The 19,857-nt window shown below is 25.5% G+C and overlaps 2 protein-coding genes across 10 annotated transcripts in view; one reads left to right on the forward strand and one right to left on the reverse strand.

Annotated features, from left to right (window-relative positions):
- Positions 1–9,688, forward strand: part of LOC126896244 (nose resistant to fluoxetine protein 6-like) — a 173,506-nt gene extending 163,818 nt beyond the window's left edge. For 8 of the 9 annotated variants that reach the window (XM_050668879.1, XM_050668878.1, XM_050668873.1 and 5 more), the window contains 12 exons: positions 1,622–1,833; positions 2,993–3,207; positions 4,353–4,447; positions 5,105–5,307; positions 5,386–5,546; positions 5,626–5,794; positions 5,879–6,072; positions 6,476–6,617; positions 6,693–6,882; positions 6,998–7,140; positions 7,869–7,999; positions 9,454–9,688. In XM_050668879.1, coding sequence (XP_050524836.1) covers positions 1,622–1,833; positions 2,993–3,207; positions 4,353–4,447; positions 5,105–5,307; positions 5,386–5,546; positions 5,626–5,794; positions 5,879–6,072; positions 6,476–6,617; positions 6,693–6,882; positions 6,998–7,140; positions 7,869–7,999; positions 9,454–9,505 — 1,907 coding nt within the window. In that variant the 3' untranslated portion in view covers positions 9,506–9,688. Of the gene's footprint in view, positions 1–123; positions 313–1,621; positions 1,834–2,992; positions 3,208–4,352; positions 4,448–5,104; positions 5,308–5,385; positions 5,547–5,625; positions 5,795–5,878; positions 6,073–6,475; positions 6,618–6,692; positions 6,883–6,997; positions 7,141–7,868; positions 8,000–9,453 lie in introns of those variants that run through there. The other variant, XM_050668880.1, reaches the window with a different exon arrangement.
- A 2,524-nt stretch (positions 9,689–12,212) lies between these two features.
- On the reverse strand, positions 12,213–18,700 carry LOC126896255 (uncharacterized). The gene is made up of 3 exons (XM_050668897.1): positions 18,561–18,700; positions 16,468–17,769; positions 12,213–12,877 (listed from the first exon to the last, which is right to left on the reverse strand). The coding sequence occupies exons 2-3, from the start codon at positions 17,767–17,769 to the stop codon at positions 12,785–12,787; spliced, it is 1,395 nt and encodes a 464-aa protein (XP_050524854.1). The 5' UTR covers positions 18,561–18,700; the 3' UTR covers positions 12,213–12,784.
- Between the last annotated feature and the right edge of the window lie 1,157 nt (positions 18,701–19,857).

The raw sequence follows: 19,857 nt of genomic DNA on the forward strand, positions 1-19,857 counted from the left end.
GTAATAATAAAATACTATTTGAATTGTGAGATAATTATTTATAAATTTAAATCAAATTATATAAATTTGAATCAAATGGGTTGACCCATTTTAGGCGTCTTAGGTCATTGGAATTGTCCAATAATTGAAATGCCGCTGGGTTTTCTATTGTTCCAACCTCTTTATATGCCTACGTGCAAACTGAGTGACTTCATCCGCTAAGGTTGGCAACATCATATCACGATGAATTACATAATTTCTATTGTATCGGTAGACCGCGATGATCGTACGAAGTGCTTCATGTGTTGGACTTACAACCTCACAATTGAATCGGTAAGTCCAGACGGGTTTCATGATCGCTACGTACAACAGATGATTGTCCTCTAGTGATAGTTCAGAACGTTTTCCAGTCAACCAATAGAGTTTGCGCAGTTTATCTGCAGTTTTTACATGATATTTCCAGTTAGGGGGCGGCAGTCAAAGTGCAGATAATTAGCTGAAGCATTTTGTGGGAGTATTTGTTGAAATGTCGCAGGTTTTACGTAAAAAAACCTAATGTGAAACACATAATATATATTTTTCCCGTATACGTTTATTAAATAACGTTATGCAACATTTTGTTTGTAATTCAATGAATTTGTTATTTGTTGCTGCAAATTTTATTATATGTTTAATATTTCCCCATTTTAATCGTTTTTTACGGTATTTTTATCTTTCCTTCGACTAACGACCAAAGCAAAGAGTTAGATATGAAAATTGAATTCGCAGTTAAACATTCTAACAGTAAACTTTTTTTATTACAAGGAGAATAATTTAAATTGTATTATTTTCAATAAATTAACATAGTGACCACTAAGTTTCAAATTTATTTTTAATATATTTAACATATAACAAAATTTTATTATTTATTTTAAGAAATAAAATAGTAGATTTAAACACGAATGACCTTGAACTACTAGATTATTGCTATAATGTTAGAATGTAAAACCAGTTCAACGACCAATATTCATTGCAACTTTCTTCGAAAGGTCAAAAACTACAGTTTATTTCAAAATATTATGACTAGCGTCCAGTTTTTCTTGTTTAATATACTTCCTTAAAATAATTTTAACATTATTAATTACAATAAAGTATTAACACATGTTGTTATTATCCACTCATTCATAAATAATTTTTATGAATGAAAATAAAAAAGAAATTATTAAAATTAAAATTATCTTTCTTCGTTCTCTAGTTTTTATAGTTACTTTATAATAGCTACGCGACCACCTAACTAGCTCAGTTGGTAACACATAGTACTTAGGTGCGAAGGGTTTGATTCCATTACGCTGTGTAAATTTGCTTGTCCTTTCTGGCACAATAAATAGCTTTAACCTAGGACAATAAATGTAAATTAATAAAATAATACATTTGTGTAATTTAGTAAAAATAAATGAATTACATGAATTTATTGAATTAAACAAAAATGTAAAAACCCTGCAACATTTTAATACATAAAACCAAAAAAAGATAATGTTTTCATGCAAATATTATGCTCAAAAGTTGAACTTCTACTATGGTCATATTTCTCTAAATATACCTTTTAAGTTCATAATAAAACAAGTGATATTTATTTGCTAATAATATAATGTACGTTTTTTAGTGTGGGATGCATCAGCAAAACAAGCGATCGGCTTATTGTCGGGCAATAGATATCAATTGGGAGACTTTGACGAATGCTTACAAGTAGTCAGGCCTATTAAAGCTCAATATTGTTTGATAGATATTAAAATTAATGTTCCTCGAGAATATTCTCTAACGGATCCTTATACTAGAGATTATAATCCAATGCTTCCAGCGTGGCATAAATTGCACGTGAGTATATTGTATAAAAATTAATTAAAAATTTTTTCATAATAAATATGACACACTCAGACATTGAATTTTTAAATTTTTTCCTGTTTACTATTAGTCTCAAATATTTTAGATAGAAGTCTAAGATAGTGTTTTACTATAGATCATTGTAAACAAATTTTACTGAAAAGTTCAAAATTCAAAATAGAGGAGTATAATAAATCACGATTTTCTTTTTAAACATACAGTTTATTTCTTTATACGGTATAATACTAAAAATCTTTAAATTCATTTTACCTCCATGTAAAATTTAGTATTTTATAGAAATATTGACCAATTTTAATAAGGAAAAACTTATATATTTTAATATATGCCAATTATATATAGTCAATAGTTTCTCAAAATTAGACCATAGTACTGCCGGACTATTGGAAGTCGCGTAAAATTATATAATATACATATTATGTATATTTTTTAAGACGTGTTAAGAATCAATACCACCCTACAACAAATATGTATTCTTACTTTTTTTTTTTATCCCCAATAGATCTATGTATATTAACTAAAAATATTGTATGAAATAGACAAATTTATTTTGCTATCAAGAGCAAACGCTCCATTTGCATTAACTGATAATAGATGACCTATACGTGATTTTCACCTACAAAACATTTAAAACTATACGTAGCTCATAAATGTACATCATATTGATGTTAATTGAATAAAAATAAAAATAAAAATCGTATAGGTGTGTCTAAATTTAATCAATAAACTTTATCGTACCGATAGTGCTTACATCGTTATTACAATGAAAAATGAAGTCAAAATTTTCTATTGTGGATTTTTAAGAGTCTACTATATAAATAACTTAAAATGTATATAATTACAAATTCGTGGAATACTTTTTTTTTCTGATCCCTTAACTTTTATTTTTATTTTTAGAAACTATCCGGCTCGTCTTAAAAATTTATTTTTGATCCCTGGTACAGACTATATATATTAACTAAAACTTTAAACTTTCTTTATATAGAGATTACTTTTATCCACTTCATAAACTACCTTTACTTGTTATTGTAGACGAATTCATCATTTAGTTTATAACAATATGTATGTTTGCATAAAAATACATCAGTATTGATGTCGCAGTAATTCATGAAAATTTAATTTTTACATATTATAGTATGGTGGAGCAAGGTTTAAGCAGCGATTAGATATGATCAAATGGGCTTTATGTGTACCAAAATCATGCTCCCCCCTTGAAATTCAAACATACCTCCAATCATATATAAAAGAAAATAACATTAATTCCATTGAAAAAGTATCAGTAAATGATAAAATGTGCACCCAAGCTGAAAGACCAGGAGATAACTACGACAATTACGACATGGCTTTTGTGTAAGTTTGATTTATTAAATTAAGCTGTACAAAAGTTTTCTATTAACCCTTTCATTCCTTTTGTCCATTACAATAAACCTAGGAAAAATATATATTTCTCATATTGTTAGTAACACAATAGACTTAGAACAGCGGTAATCAACACTAAAATACAGCTCTAGTAATAGAACTAAACTGATAAAAGTCGTTAAATTTTAATATCTTATAAACAAATAAAAATTGAAAAACATTTTCATTGCTAATTTTTTATATTGGCAAAATTTCAAATGAGAATTCTCTTAACATTTTTTTTCTAGGTTCATCTGATCATAATTCAGGAATGAAAAGGTTATAATTTCATAAATTATAATTACTCATGTTATATTATTATTGTAAATTTATTCATTCTTCTGAAGATTTACTATTTTTATTCCTGTATTGTTTTAAATAAGGATTATTTTTTTATTAATAACTATCATAAATGTTTTTAGAAAATTTAATAAGATTTAGATAAAATAACAAAACAAAAGTCGACTTGACAAAGATATTTTAACTTTAGAAAAAACAATTAAAATACATAAAGTGAATTTAGAAATGTAATATTATTTTTTTTAGGTTATAGAATAGTTAAAAAAAAAAACTTACGAAAATATTTTTGTTCCTTATGATCTGTTAATCTTCCTTAATGATGAAGGGCATAGTGTAAAACTTGAAATTGTACGTAGTAATAGTTCTAGTTTTTGCTTACTTAAGTCAACGGTTGCTTGTTATTATAAATGTAGTATTAAAATTATACTAACTTCCTGTTCGATATCTATTTTTATAAACTTGTTTCATTCCACAAAGAAAAATCAACATGTTAGCGGAAGTAAAAATTAAGTCTTAAATTGGTAAAAATGCTATAAAGGTTCAAAATTTTATGACTTAATATTTATTTCTATACGTCCAGGACATGATTTTTTCTAAAGCATATATGTATACGCAATATATTATGTTTTTTATAATTTTTCTTGTCTATATAGCAATCAATTAGTTACTTAGACGAAGTTACAAAGTAGGTTAAATATAAAGCTAAACTTATTTTTTAATTACTTTACTTTCTATTAAATTTTACACTAAAAAACAAATATATTACATTATGTATTAAATTTATTTAAACGTCACAGGTTACTGATTTTAGTACTACTATCACTAGTTATGTTTTCAACGGTATATGATTTTACGGTACACTCAAAACAACAAACTTGGCAGTGGAATCAAGGTAATTTATATTTACTAATCAGTGGCGCAAATAGGGAGAAATTCTGCTAGATAATACTTAAAGATTCTCTAGATTTAAGCAACCCCGAGAAATTTCAAATAACAATGTCATAATTTAAGATAAGTAGAGTAACATTATCAGTGAATGAACAATCATCACCGAGTTTTTAAATAAGACTTTGTCTAATATGATTGTAACAAGTTGTTGTTAGTAGTTTTTATAGCAAAGAACATATATAAATTAAGTCCTACTGAAATGTCACAATTGTAGATATAATTTTATAAACTGTTCATTCACTAGAAAATTCCAATTTTCAACATAAAATAATAAATTAAAATTTTTGTGTTAGTTAATTATAAATATTTTACATTATTATTACAAAGAATTTTCCAGACAACAAACTTTTATAACATTGTAAATAAAACTTTAATACATGAAATATTCTTAACAGTTCATTCACTGTTGAAATAATGCTAATAAAAAAAAATCTCTTGAGTTAATAGGTCACCTCTAATGATATTCAACATGACATACAGTCATGTTGCGCCATTGTCACTAATAATAAAACTAAATTATGTATTTATTTCATTAATTTTTAATTGCAATTTTCAAAGTTGTGAAAAATGTTTGTTTGCATAAACTTATATTACCTTTTAGAAAGTCGTCGTGTTGATTTACTTATGTGTTTTTCCGGAAGACGAGCAATGCAAAGCTTACAGCAGAGAACTTGTATAATAAGAGATATAGATCTAACACCTCTTTGTGGTATTTCAACCATTTCTATGGTATTAATTATTATTGGTCATAGATGGGGTTTTCGATTACCTGGACCTTTGCAAAATTATGAAATCAATGAACAAGTTATTCTTTGTCTTTTATTAGTTCTCCTCGTGCTTAAAATTAAACAAAAACCATAATATTTTTATCTTGTATTACAGGTTTTTTATAATTATTTCATATCAATTTTTACATCACACATGGATTTATTAGTGGATACCTTTTTTGCCATTAGTGGAACATTGGCGATTTTGATTCTCCTTGATCGCCTCGACACTTCATTTGTACATCCTTTTAAAGTATTAGTTTTTAAATACTTCAGGTAATATACAAAAGTGTACAGAATGTGTACAAAAAAGTGTTTAGATTGTGCACTATCGGATAATCTATAATAATTTTAGGTTAACGCCAGTGTACGCTGTAGTTATATTTTTTTTTGCAACTCTCCAATATAAAATGGACTCTGGTCCTCTATGGGAAAATTTCATTGGGACAGACAAGGATAATTGCCGTAAAGTATGGTGGCTTAATCTCTTGTATTTGAACAACTATATCGGAGTAGATACAACTGTAATTACATAAAATCATCTATAACTATATAAATTTATTTATTATATATTCGTAATTAGGTATTGATTAGTTGTTGTTTTTTAGTGTGGCTTTCATACATGGTTCATGCCTTGCGAATTCCATTTTACAATCGTAGGAGTTATGTTGGCTTTCATCCTTCATAAAAGTCCGAAATTTGGTATTTGTCTCACGTCCTTTATTATGGCATTATCAATAGCTGTGCCTTTCACTCTAACTTATATTGGCCAGAAACCAGCAAACATAGAATTTAACATGGAGTAAGTATATATTAACTTCATTGTCAATCATTTCTTTTTCGTATTCATTCATTGTTTTCACACATTTAATTTTTATATATATATTCATAATGAACCGTTTATCATAATCTACTCAATTACTTACAAAATAAAAATAATTTTAAGAATATTTTTTTTCAATTACATAGACATTCTTGATTTATTAATCATTAAGTATTTTTTAGGTTCATCCGTTATACCTCATAAGAGTGTATAATTTTTTTCATATTAGTATAAATATTAATGTTCTCATTAAAATTAAGAAAAACTTTATTTTACATTGAAACATATTGTAACAATATTTTATTAAAATACTGCAAATATTCATGTTATTTGATGATGACTAAAATACCTTACATTTTAATGCTATATTTTTTACTTGTAGTTTTACAACAAATCCTATGAACAATGATTACTTTATGTCAATTTATATTAAATCGCATACAAGAGCTGGCCCATATATCGTAGGTGCTATATTTGGTTATTTGTTATATAAAAGAAAAAAAAGTTCACCTAAATTAACAGCGGTAAAAAATACTTTTTTATCGAGATTTGAAAACAATATATATTATATTTTTAACATTACTATAATGAAATTCCAGGGAAACAGTTGGTTGTTATTAAGTATATCATCATTAACAATGATGACTTCTTGGTTTAGTGGTGCTATAATTTACCACCCTTCTTATGTTTACGATCCCCTGCAAGCTGCTCTCTATGGATCAACTGTCCGAAGCCTTTGGGCTATGGGATTAGTTACTGCTCTTTATGCCTTAATATTAGGACCACCAAGTAAGTGATACATTATGATTTAAAATTAATATTTATTGGCGTATAGTTTTGTTAAGTTAAATTATTATAATTTTTTTAACAAGATCGTTCAAACACAATTTCATATTTTATACAGATTTTTTGAAAAATACGTTATCATGGAAACCATTTGCTGTACTAGCGCACTTGAACTTCAATGCTTACATGGTGAACACAATACTACCTGTAGCTGATACTGCAAGTAGAAGAACACCTGATCACTTTAATATCAGAAGTTTTGTAAGTATACTTGCTTTTAAGCTTCCGTAATTTATCAATAAACTTCAATTGTTGGTCAGTTTGTTTGTCTGTAAGTCTATCTAGATTTTTCAGCTATCCAATACTGGAATATTTGCGCTCTTATAAATATGTACATTAAAAGTTAATTAACTTATCTTTCAAAATAGAAATTCTTACAGAAGAAGAGATGAGAATATTTTATGTGTAATGAAATCAAAATATTTATTTATTTATTATATCAATTAATATATATTGCATCAATTTTTTCTTTCAATGACTAATAGTTATGATTATTTTAATATTAATATACTTCTTCTTCATCGCCTTAATCCCAACTACTTGGGATCGGCCAATATAATATTTATTATACCTACATAATAATTTTAATTTTGGATTAAATCGTAGTTAAAATATAATTTAAAATTTCCAGAATGACTTGTATTGTAAAAAATATAAAATTGAGTTAGAAGTATTTTAAAAATAATAATTTACTTTACAAGATGACTCATCTAGATCAGTCAGTAACTCGCCGAGTCTCGGTACGTAGGTACCGAATTTAGATTTCGTGTTGTGGGCTATGTAAGTTCTATGTCCTCTCTGACTCAATAGAGATCTTTTGTAAACTTTTATTACTTTTAATTTTCTTATGTCAGATAAAATCATTAAACTGTTTTTTTCTATAGACTGTTGCATTAGTATTTTTATGTTTTTTCTTTTATTCATTTCAGATATCTAATTCTATATCAGATACAATAATGTGCTTAATAGCTGGTTTGTTCCTTTATGTATTTGTAGAAAGACCATTCAGGCTTTTAATTACTCAATTATTTTCTTCAAAACCAAGAAAAATTCAAAAACGGCAAGTATTGAAAATATAATAATATTATCTTATAAAAAGCCTAGTTCAGACGTTAAATTGGTTAATATATCGATAAGTTTCAATTGTAGGGCTGGTTTATTCTAAGGTACTGTTAAGTACAATGGTATATCATATACCTTTTTTATTAATAATTATAATATTAAACACCGTTTAAGTTAACTCGGAATAATCCATCTGGATCTATAATGCCTATGTACCAGACGATATTGCGTCGATTACCTATGCATTTTAATAAATAATAATATTCAAAGTTATTGAACAACATGGTTATTTATAAGATATAAAAATTATTTAGATAGTCATGTAGCATAAGTGGACTTAAAATATCTTTGTAGTTAAAATACTGTAAAAGATTTGAAAATTTTATATAATGGTTACTTTGTAAAGTTATAAGACTTCTGAGTAGATTCATATACTCGATATTTTAATACTTCAATGCCTACTCTTCACTTCGTACGCCAAAATATTCTGTTTTGAAAAACGGGACTACATCTCTTATAATGTAAAAATCTTATCACAAATTTGCCTTAGATTGTAAAAATTGGCGAAATTTAAGCAAAATATTTTTTTTGGAAACATTTAAACAATATTTATTTTTAATCAAACAATTTATTTATAAAATTTTGTATACTTATAGTTCAGATTTAAGGTATTTTTTCAATTATCATTATAAAAACTCAGAATTTAATTTAAAAATTAAGAGGTTCTAAAGCATATTCTAATATCTATCGAAAAAACACCTTTAAATTAAAAATGATTTTTTTATTATGATCAATGTTTTAAAATTTTTAGGTTGATTTAAAAACTCGAGAAACCGTAAAAATAAATACATTTTATAAACCATAAAAATACATACAATTCTGAATCCATAAAAATGCATATATTATATGAATCTATAGAAATGAAACTATTTAAAAAAACTATAGAAATGCATACATTTTATGAAGCCATAGAAATGAAACTATTTAAAAAAAAACATAGAAATGCATAGATTTTATGAAAAACTTATTATTATCAAGTATCCATCAAATGCGCTAATAAAAACATGTTTTATATTGTGTATTTTATAACTTTGTGAAATCCTGTAAGTTGCTTAATCATGGCTTAATTAATTTAAGGTTTTACTAAAAACATTGATTGTGTTATCATATAACACTATGTAAAGCGCTTAAACTTATATTATTTCGTTTAAATATTATATTACTGTTCTTAGATTTTGCAAAGATAACTTTTTTCTATTTATAATTCAAGTCACATAAGTGTTTAACGTACAATTATCATAATATCATAACATCAAATGAAACTCAATTTTAAAGATACGTGCATCTGAAGTATTCACTGTGTCACCCTACGATTTTTTATTATTATTTTTATAAATTGCATTGCAAATACTTTAAAATTAAAATATAATAATTCTATACATTATTTTACAGAGAATGTGACTTAAAAGGATCTGAATTAGTATACGAGTACAACAAAGTATGAATAGAAGTAGTAAATATGATTATAAAGACTTATTTACAAGTTTAATTTATTTATTTAATCTTTTCATTTTTATTATACTATTTGTTTAGTTATAATACACTTTGTATTATTTATACTTCGTCCATATTGGGCATTTCTTGTAAATCTATTATAAAATAAATAAAATAATTTGATTTTTATAGATATCTTTGCAATTTTATAGATCTTTTATTTTTAAATCACTCCTTAAAAGCAATATAAAAACTACTGTATATTTGAATCGATAATTGCCAAACGTATTAAATATTCTTTTTCAAGGGTTGGATAATAAACAATATTTTTTGTTTAACGTTACTTGATATTTAAACGTTATACAATTTTTATATTTAACGTTTGTAATATTGAAGTGACACGAAATTTTTTTTTCAATAAATGTTTTTACATTTAACGTAAAAATAATTCAAAACATAATTAGTAGTTTTTAATATAGACAAATGTTACTTTTTATTACGTAGAAATTTTTTAATATAACGTTTGAAAATAACTTATTTTTCTTTTAATAAGAATTGTTTTAGGTTATTAATTGTGTTATATTTAACAATATATTACGTTTATTAAATATCTTTGTTTTTATGATTTAATTTTTGGATTAATTTTTTACAATATTTTTTGTTTTAAACGTTATAATTATAACAATATTCATAACGTTCACTTTTCCTGTTATTTTTTACACATTATGATAAATTGTTGTTCATTCTTATTGTGATTTGTCTTTATATCAATATATCTATATTGTATTAAACACGAAAATTCATTTGATTTGATAACGCTATTTATTTTGGTTTCTTTTTAAATCTCAAGTATGTTTTAAAAATTGTAATTTTATATAAATTTAAAAAATGCAGTCTTTATCAAACATTTTTAAAAATTAATTTTTATATATAGCACTTTTTGGAAGATTTTTTAGTTTGGAGGCCAAATTCTCATAGATGACTAATCATGGAAATGTATTTTTTTAATTATAAAGTTGATTACATAAGCTTTATTCAATGTAAATTAAAGACATCTCTATATCCTGAACATTTTCAAAAATTAAATTGAAAAAAAAAATGATATACAACTTAATCTTTTTTACTTTTAAAATTGTTTAGTTAATCATTGGATTTCCAAAGAAAATTACTGAATAGTTATTGTTTATAGTATTATTAGCCAAAATTTAGTAATAATGCATTTTTTTTTTATATTATACTATTGAATATTTCTGTTGTCAACAACTATATTTTTTTGGTATGTTTTCCTTATAAATAGAGGGCGTTTAAAAAATTGTTGAAAGTAACAAATAGATTAATATAATTTAATATAACTAGATATAATCTGATACTTTTTAATATTTATTTTTCAATGCTAGTGTAATAGAATCTGAGTATACAAGGAAATTGACACAAAAATTAAATAAATATTCTTATCATAGCAAGATGAATAAGTTTTCAACTTCATAATTAAACTAAAAATAAAAAATGAATGGCATTTATTTATGTATTTTGCGCATCTTTACAAATTATAAATCATGATGTTTTTCATAAGATGGTAACATGAAAAAAAATTTAATCGTAAGCTCTTGATCAATTCAATAATATATACATATAAATAACTTAGCTCGAGATCTAATGGTTCATTTGATTTGAAAAATGAATTAAAAAGACGTATTTTTATATAATGGTTTTTTTTAATACGTTTATTTTTAAAAGGACTAATTCAAACAATTTTTTTTAATAATGGCAACAGTAAATATACAAAACACAGCGTTTCTAACCGTATACATTAAGGTGTGTTGCAGTATTTGAATTAAAAGTATGAAAACCTGTTTTAATACATTTACATTATTCATATAATTTCCAGACTGAAGTAGTTAGAAAATAAACCTTACCTTAAAATGTAATAGATCTAAAATAGTTTATTACATTACTTATTTTTTATTGTTAATAGACCGAAAATACAAAAAAAAAGTAAATATTAACTAACGAAAATGATAAACAATATGGAATTCCTTTTCTTTATCAGCAAATATTGTTTTTAGCAAGTATTGCCAAATAATAGAAAGAAAAAAGACATGTTCATTAAAAAAATAATATTCGCCCTTATAAAAATCAAGCCCAATAAAATCAGCAAATTTTTTTACACAATATTTATAGAGCAACGCAATTAATATTAATAATTGCATATTAGTAATATCAAAAATACAATAATAAAAAAATGCTAATTAGTTAAATATAGAACTTGATAATAAAGAAAAACTGATTTTTTTTTTTTTTAGAAAAATTTTATTAAATTTTTATAGTAAAAACAGTTTGTAAAACATACTTGTAAGAATGCTTTCGCTTAATTTTTAACTCTTAGGGTTTATACTTAGTGCGTTATTTGTTTTAAATTAAAAATTATTTTTTAAATTCTCAGCCCATACAAAAAAGGATTTTATCAAAAATTGAGAAATTTCTATCTAAATTTAAATAGAAAATTTAATTATTTTTCTTTTAATATTTCCATGGCTTAATAATGAGTACTTAATAGTGATTTCAATTAAAGTGACTAAAGTCTTATTTGTTATTAATGATAATGCTAAAAATATTTCTAGAATAATGTTAATTTATTAAATCTAAATATGACTACAGCATAAAATTGATAAATGTGTACATATATTATATATTTATAATAGGTCTTATGAATAAATCACAATGGTTATTTACAAAAGTTTACTTTAATTTTTAATTGATAGAAAAATTTTTTTTTAAGTGTCTATCTTTAACATTATAGTAAAATTTTATTATTATAATACTACAATTGTTGTTTAAATAATGTTCAAATTTAAGCACACTTATAATGTAATAAAATTTCATATTAAAACAACATTAAATAATGTTTAAACACGGTAATGAATTGACATATAATTGATAATTATTTAAACACATGATAAATGCACATAGGTACAGTAAACGTAGCAATTCAGTCTTTATTCTTAATAAAAAAAGTTAACTCCGAAGAATGGAATAATATTATGCAAAAATAAAACTAGCTAAATTTCGTGATGTTGTTGCTATTAGCGCTGAAGTAATGACACAAAGTAGGTATAAGATATTAATACAGTGTAAAACATGGAAAGATATTATATAAAAATAAAATATAGTATTGAGTCAAAAAAAAATTTTAAAAATCATATTATTTACATTATTCAACGTTTCGCCAAATGGTATACAAGTATAATGGTTAAATATTATATTTTTAAAAGTTGAAATAAACGTTTTTTTAGTTTTTTCGAAGCGCACCAAGTTCGGCTGCTAACGACGTCTCGTCTGAAACATAACTCCTTTTCTTGTTACGTTTAGTTTCATGATGTAACTGAAACCAAAAATAACTAATTAAACTCAGACTATATTTCACTAAAAATAATACAATATTAACTGGCTATTAATAAAATTGATTTATTTGATTTTTTTTTTACGATTAATTTACATAGATTTTAAAACTGTATATTCATCTTATTTTTTTTCTTCAAATAATTTAAAGTGGTAGACTAATTTTGACAAAAACAATTACGTAATGAATCTCTAAAAAATCTACAACTAATTTTATACAATTACACAGATTTTTATTGCATTATATTAGATATTTTTAAATATATTATTTTGTTTGTGTTATTTTTTATGAATAAATACAATAAAACAAAATAGAAGTTTTGATTTTTTTATAGCAATGTTTGTTGGATTAAGGTGAACATGTAAAAAAACAACTACCAATTTGATGTAAGATTTAAGATAAAAAAAAAAAAACTGAAGTCAGGCTTACAGGTTTTACATTCAGAAAGTTTTTAAATTTGGTTAGTTTAATATATGTAATCTATAATATGAATTTTATTGAACCAAATAAGCGATACTATTTTGGGTTAGCTAAGGTCTGGACGTTCATGACGTCAGTCAGTTCACCAAATGGAAATTAGAAGCTGATTCATGCGCAGTGAGTTTGATATGAGTGTTGTAAAGCTAGGGGAGGATCTTATGGGGTGGTTTCATTCAAGATAGAGCAATCCTTTTTCAGTATTGACGTCATATGTACGGCGGCAACCTCCATTCAAGAAATTGCTCACTAGCGACAAGTCTTATCGATTATATTTGTTTGGTTGACGTCATAAAAATTAAACATAAAAATTATTCTTCTGATGTTTAATATTGTTTTTAATTCAATTTCTATATGATTTGTAACAAAATTAAAAACATATTAAGTAACAAACTACTCAATTAAATACTTGCAAAATTATCCTAAATATACCATAAACTGAAAATAACAAATATAATAAAATAGTAGGACCGATTTTAATTAAATGTTATAAAAATAACCTTTTTATAAATAAAAAATTTGAAAAAAAAATTCAAAATATCAAATATATTAATTATTATTTGTTTTTAATTTTATTAGTAAATAAATAAGTTAAATCTTATTGATTTATATATACTTATTATTAACATAATTTTTGTTTTAGATGAATCACCACGTATTATAAACTTATAAATACATAAATTTCATATTATTGCATCTAATGTAATAAAATAGTAGTAATGTTTATATGCGTTTCACACTACAAAATATTGAGTACAATACAAGATTTGAATTAAAATGACTCCTCTAATTTATATTCACCATCAGGAGGACTATTTTCATCCACTAAATTATCGATGTACGTGTTTTGGTTACAAAGTGAAACATCTAAAATTTAATAATTTTGCTAGGCAAATTAAATTGTTTGGAATAGTACCAATTACTGTTTTAAAACATTTAAATAATAGGTTATACATAAAAGAAAATGTTTTAAATTGACTTTCTTATTGTGTGATGGATATTGAAACTTTATCATGGCTATTCTTTTCTCTTTTTATATGCTTTTATCAGATATTGATTTTGTTTTTACGAGTATTGTTTATTCTCGTCTAAGGTAAACATTTGAATTCACATAATATAACTTTGTACAGAATAATATTTGTCAACATCATTGCTTTTAGTAAATATCTATAATGAAAAACAAAAATCATAAAGAGTTTTTTAGAAGTTTTTTTGTCTCAACAACCAAGAGCATTTACACAGTCTATTCCTTAAAAAATTATAGGGTTATAGAAAATATTTCATAAAACTAAAGTGTTTGTAAGAAATTTGAAATTTAGCTAAGTATCTAAATTTAAAATTTGCATCGCCTTAAGACATTAAAAAGAAATAAATATCCGCTATAAAGTAAAGGAAAAAGAAATTATTTTACAAACAAAGTTTATGACAAATAAATAGAAAAATACGCACGAACAATAAAAAGAAAGAAATAATGAAAATATTAATTTAAAAACATGGTTCAACAGATGCATTCAAAAACAGTTTTTAGGTTTCCTAAAGAAGTTATTGACGCATATTACGTAATTTTTAAGAAGTCTACGCTTGCGCAATATTTATGAATAAAACCATTTATCAAAATCGAAGATTGTAAAAATAATATTGATAAAATATATGCGAATCACTTAACAAAAAATGACATAAGACCAAAATATTAAACTAAAGGAGAACAGTGCGAACTGTTTTTAAAGCTACGAATGACATGTTGCGCTGAAAAGATGACTAAAATCAGGGCCGCGTCTAGTGGAGGTATTGGTGCACGTTGCCAAGCAGCACTAAAATATAAAGCAATATATAAGGTGTTCAGTAATTAAAGAAACGGATGTCTATTGCACTCTTTGTTTTTAACAATTGACGTGTCTGTTTCCTTACTTATTGAGCACCTTGTAAATTATAGAGTTGAAGATCTTTTTTTTCCTTTGTTCATTCAAACAAAAAAAATTGAGAACAATTTTTTGATGAATAAAATAAAAAGGTAAACAGCGGCAGACTTAAATATCAGAGCAGCACAACTCATATATGTAATCTTGACAAAAGAGAATTATTCGAAGAGCTACGTTGAATTTGTATGAAAAATACTCAATTTTTATTAAATATGCGCGTGTAAACTTTGGAAAATTATCAGTTTTACATGATACAGAGGGTGGTTCCCCTCTTTCACATGTTAGGGAGTCATAAATGATTTTTGGTTAAACCAATGATAGACGAAACAGAATGGCTTACATTAGAGACCAGACATCACCAATGAAAAAATCATAAGAAACATCTCGTTGGCGCCCCAAGGATCGAACTCTCCCCCTCCCCCTTGCGCTAAATCATACGTTTCTGCCCCTAGGCCAGGCTGACCTCTAAAATTTGGATTTTCATATTTTCTTAAATACATGATTTCCCACAGTATATAAATACATGACTCTCCTACAATGGGTTTGCAACTAGTTTGTGCGCAAAACATCAGATATATGTTTCTAATTGTATAAACAGTCATTCAAAATTTATCAAACATTTCTGAAACTGTCATAATTTTAAAAACACTTTTAAAAATTGTGAGTCTGTTTATAAAAAAAATATATTGCATTTAAAAATATTCTTTTTAATCTTATGAGTTATGTCGTTTACAGATAGCTTGTCAATTGAATAATTTTACTTGTGCTCCTTTTTCTTTTATGAATACTTGAAATACGTCCTTGATTATATATTTTTCGAAATTCAATTTGTTACATTATAATTTCTTTTTTTCATACCCAAAAATCTATACATTATAAAAGAGTAGTAAGTCACTACAGGTGACATCTTTACGGATACAGATTTGCAACTATATATTTAGGAATAATTCAAATATATAAACCTTCTACTAAGTAAGCATTACGTAAACAGCAGCTCCATGCGCGCTACATAAACCCATAAAAAAGTAATTTTTATCATCATACTCATTATGCTATTATTTAGTAAGTACATTTACTGACTCATTAAAAATCTTAGCAAACATTAAAAAAAATACTTAAATAACTTATAGTAGTTATGATATATTAATTATCTAGAAAAACACTTTTTTTACTTACTTTCATTTGAGGTAAACCCCGTACACCACCTTCTGCTATTACTTCTAATAAACTCTCCAAACTTGATTTTTCCCCAGCTGGTCTAGGTAGCACATACTCTCTTTGGCCACCGTTAGCCATGGGTCCAGTATTTGTCGGTACGGTTGATTTTATTGTGGGTACAGTAGACGCAGGAGTAACGGTTGATGATTTGAGTTGTTCTAATTCGTGAACATCATCACTTTCTACGGTAGTTTCTCCAGGTGACAATCTTTTTATTAAAGGAGACCCATTAGCCCATTGATTATATTGGCTAATTCGGGAATTTGAATTATAATGACCTGTAATGTCATTGTCTTCATTCAAGTGCTTCTGTTGTTGTCTAAACTGATGTTTAGTATCATACACTACTTGCTTCATGAGTTGCTGCCTGTGTTTAGAGAAAGAATCCCTTTCTGTCGGATCTAGTAATTTTCCCTGAATGAGTGATTCCCAAAAATCGTGTAATTGTTGTTCTTTTGATGATTTAAATGCATTGGACGGTGACACTGGATTGGACAAAAAAAGTTTTCGGAACTTGTGCATTTTATCTGCAGTGCTATAACGTGGAGTCAGTGGTGTATTATAATACCGTTGTTGTTGCAAATATCGGTTTTCTAACGACATAGGTCGTTCATCATTATAATATGAAACATATACAGCTGGATTATTACGGTTGTTCATGTCTACTTCGTTTAACACTAGCCGAACTTTGTTGTCCAATCCGAATTGATCTTCATCATCTTTATCGTTTTCGTCTATAAAATTTTCCTCTTCGTCCTCATTAGCTCTACGATTAGCATCGGCCTTTGCTGACGGATAATAACCGTAATTCGGATATCGAACAACTGCGTAGTCGGATAATTCATTAGTAGTATATGGTTGTCTAATTGATTCGTACGGTGTTCTAGGACCATAAACTCTAGGCTCATATGCAGAATGATCTATATCTATTCCGGTAATTGCAGCCAATGCAGAATTATAATACTCCGATGGAATTAAAGTTGCTAATTGTTTTTCTTGTTCTTGCCTATTGTTCATGTCCGTTATTGCTTGATATTTGTTTAATGACATTGGATAGTGTCTCATCATATTAGATGGACTACTAATACTATTGCTTCCAATACTTTTATCACTGTATAACCAGCTATTAACACCAGCTCTGTTTGCAGCCCATGTATTATACTTGTATTTTTGTGATAAAGTGTCCTTTCCATAACGGCCATCGCCCAATGCAATTGCTGACAAACAAGAGATAATCAACAACTTTATTGAGCTAAACATCTATTAAAAAAAAAAAAAATAACATTATTGCAAAATGTGTTTTTTTTTATTCTATCTTTATTTTTTTGTTTAAATATAAGAAGATACTTATTATAGACAAATTTATACTTTAATTAATGTTTATTATTATTTATTGTTTTAAAATGAATAAAGATATTTTTGAACTAAATATTCTCAAGGTTTTTATTTTACATATTAAATAAAAAAGCATTTGTTCAAAAATCTTTAGAACTAAAGTCCTTGTATATATATATCAATGCAATGAGTTATTTTTTCTATAATTACAAAAGAAATAAAATAATGTTTATTATAATAATACTTGAGTATAAATATATCGCAAAATTTAAGCTATGGATATCTTAAAAAAAAAATAAATTCAAAATTTCAAATTGTTTAGTTTATCATGAAAACAACGACGTTAAAAAAAAGATTTTCATCTAAGAAATATAATTTAAAAAGAATAGTTCTAAATATTCACTTATAAAATTAGTGATGTGACAATATACAATATTTTAATCTTAGTTTAAATTGCTTATTATCCATACATTACTAATAAAAAGTATATTCTATAAATTTAACTTTTTGATACAACATAATATTAAAAAGTTACGATAAAATAACATAGTAGTTTAAACTATAAATATTTGTAAGAATTTAGAAGTAATAAATAAATTTATTCATTGTGAAAATTTAATTTCAACTATAAAAACTATTCCGCTTTAAGATTGATAGTTAAAATAATTGAATAAAACGTGTAGATATTTTAGGATATTTGGTACAAACAGATTTACCTTTTTTAAAGTATTTTATATATAAACGTTATCACTGCGAGCGCGAAAAAGGTTTATGTCAATAACTCACGAAGGATGTTGAGCTTCCAACGTCCGTCCCGAAACTGTTGTTATTCCTCCCAACCCCCAAGTTTTTATAAGGTTTATGGAGCGCCCACGCACCGCACTCTGAATGAATTCGCCCGGTCGCTACGCTGACAACTACCACCAACCCCCTGACCGTGTACCACAAACTCTCGCACAAGCGCGTATTCAATGCTATTATTACAGTATACAACTTTCGCTCCAACAGGTGCCGATGTCACACGAATTTTTAAAATCATAGATTATAAAATGTAAAGAATTAAACATTATTTTGTAATAAATAATAGGAATATTTTGTCTTAAATAAATTAATGAGATAACCATGTACCTAAATTTTGAAAAAAACAAGGTGTAAACTTCATAATTTTCTATTATTGTGACTTGTTAATAGGATTAGAGCTATAAACTTAATTCTTAGAGCTACCATCTGTTTAATGTAGTTTTTATACGTTACTGTAAAAAGATAACAATTTCTAAAATTCATTTTAATAAAAATGTATGAAAAAACATTCAAACGCGGATAGAGAATAATTGAAGTAAATTCAGTTAAATAATTGGTGTACTTATTCAATTTAATATGCATTTGTTATAAATAATACATGATACTAATATTTCAATTATACAAGCTCTTATTATTTACTTATTAAAAGTATATATATTATATTTTTTCTTTATGTTTTATGATATAGTAAGGGGAGGCAAAATTATACCAAGTATCATACAAAAAATGATTTTTAAAATCGCCAAATGTTGATATTTTTAAAACTTTTTTTACCTAAATTGGCAAAACTATTTGAAAATGGGTTAATCAAAACGAATTTTATATATTAGGTAATTTTATTATTTTATAATATATATTAGGTTATAATAGGTATATATCCTTTTTAAAAATTCGTTTCTATCTACCTACAAAGGGGGATTTAATATAGCAACTTTTGCAAGATAAGTTAACATTTTCAACTTGACTTTTAAAAATATTCCCCTTCCAACTCAGGTTCAATTTAAGTTAATGTTACATAATATAATTTAAAAATAAATTTTGTCCCGTCGTCTTATCGTATATTTGGTATCATTTACCTGTAATAATTTCTGTATTTTATGCTTACTTATCAATAAACAGTTATACTGTAAGAATTAGACAATGATGATTTTCGAGGGTAAAAAATATTATAAAAAGGCAGAGCAAACTCTTATTCTGCCTTATACTTATCGC

This window comes from Daktulosphaira vitifoliae, unplaced genomic scaffold, assembly GCF_025091365.1.
Source record: "Daktulosphaira vitifoliae isolate Bord-2020 unplaced genomic scaffold, ASM2509136v1 Scaffold_1, whole genome shotgun sequence".
NCBI classification, from domain to species: domain Eukaryota; kingdom Metazoa; phylum Arthropoda; class Insecta; order Hemiptera; family Phylloxeridae; genus Daktulosphaira; species Daktulosphaira vitifoliae.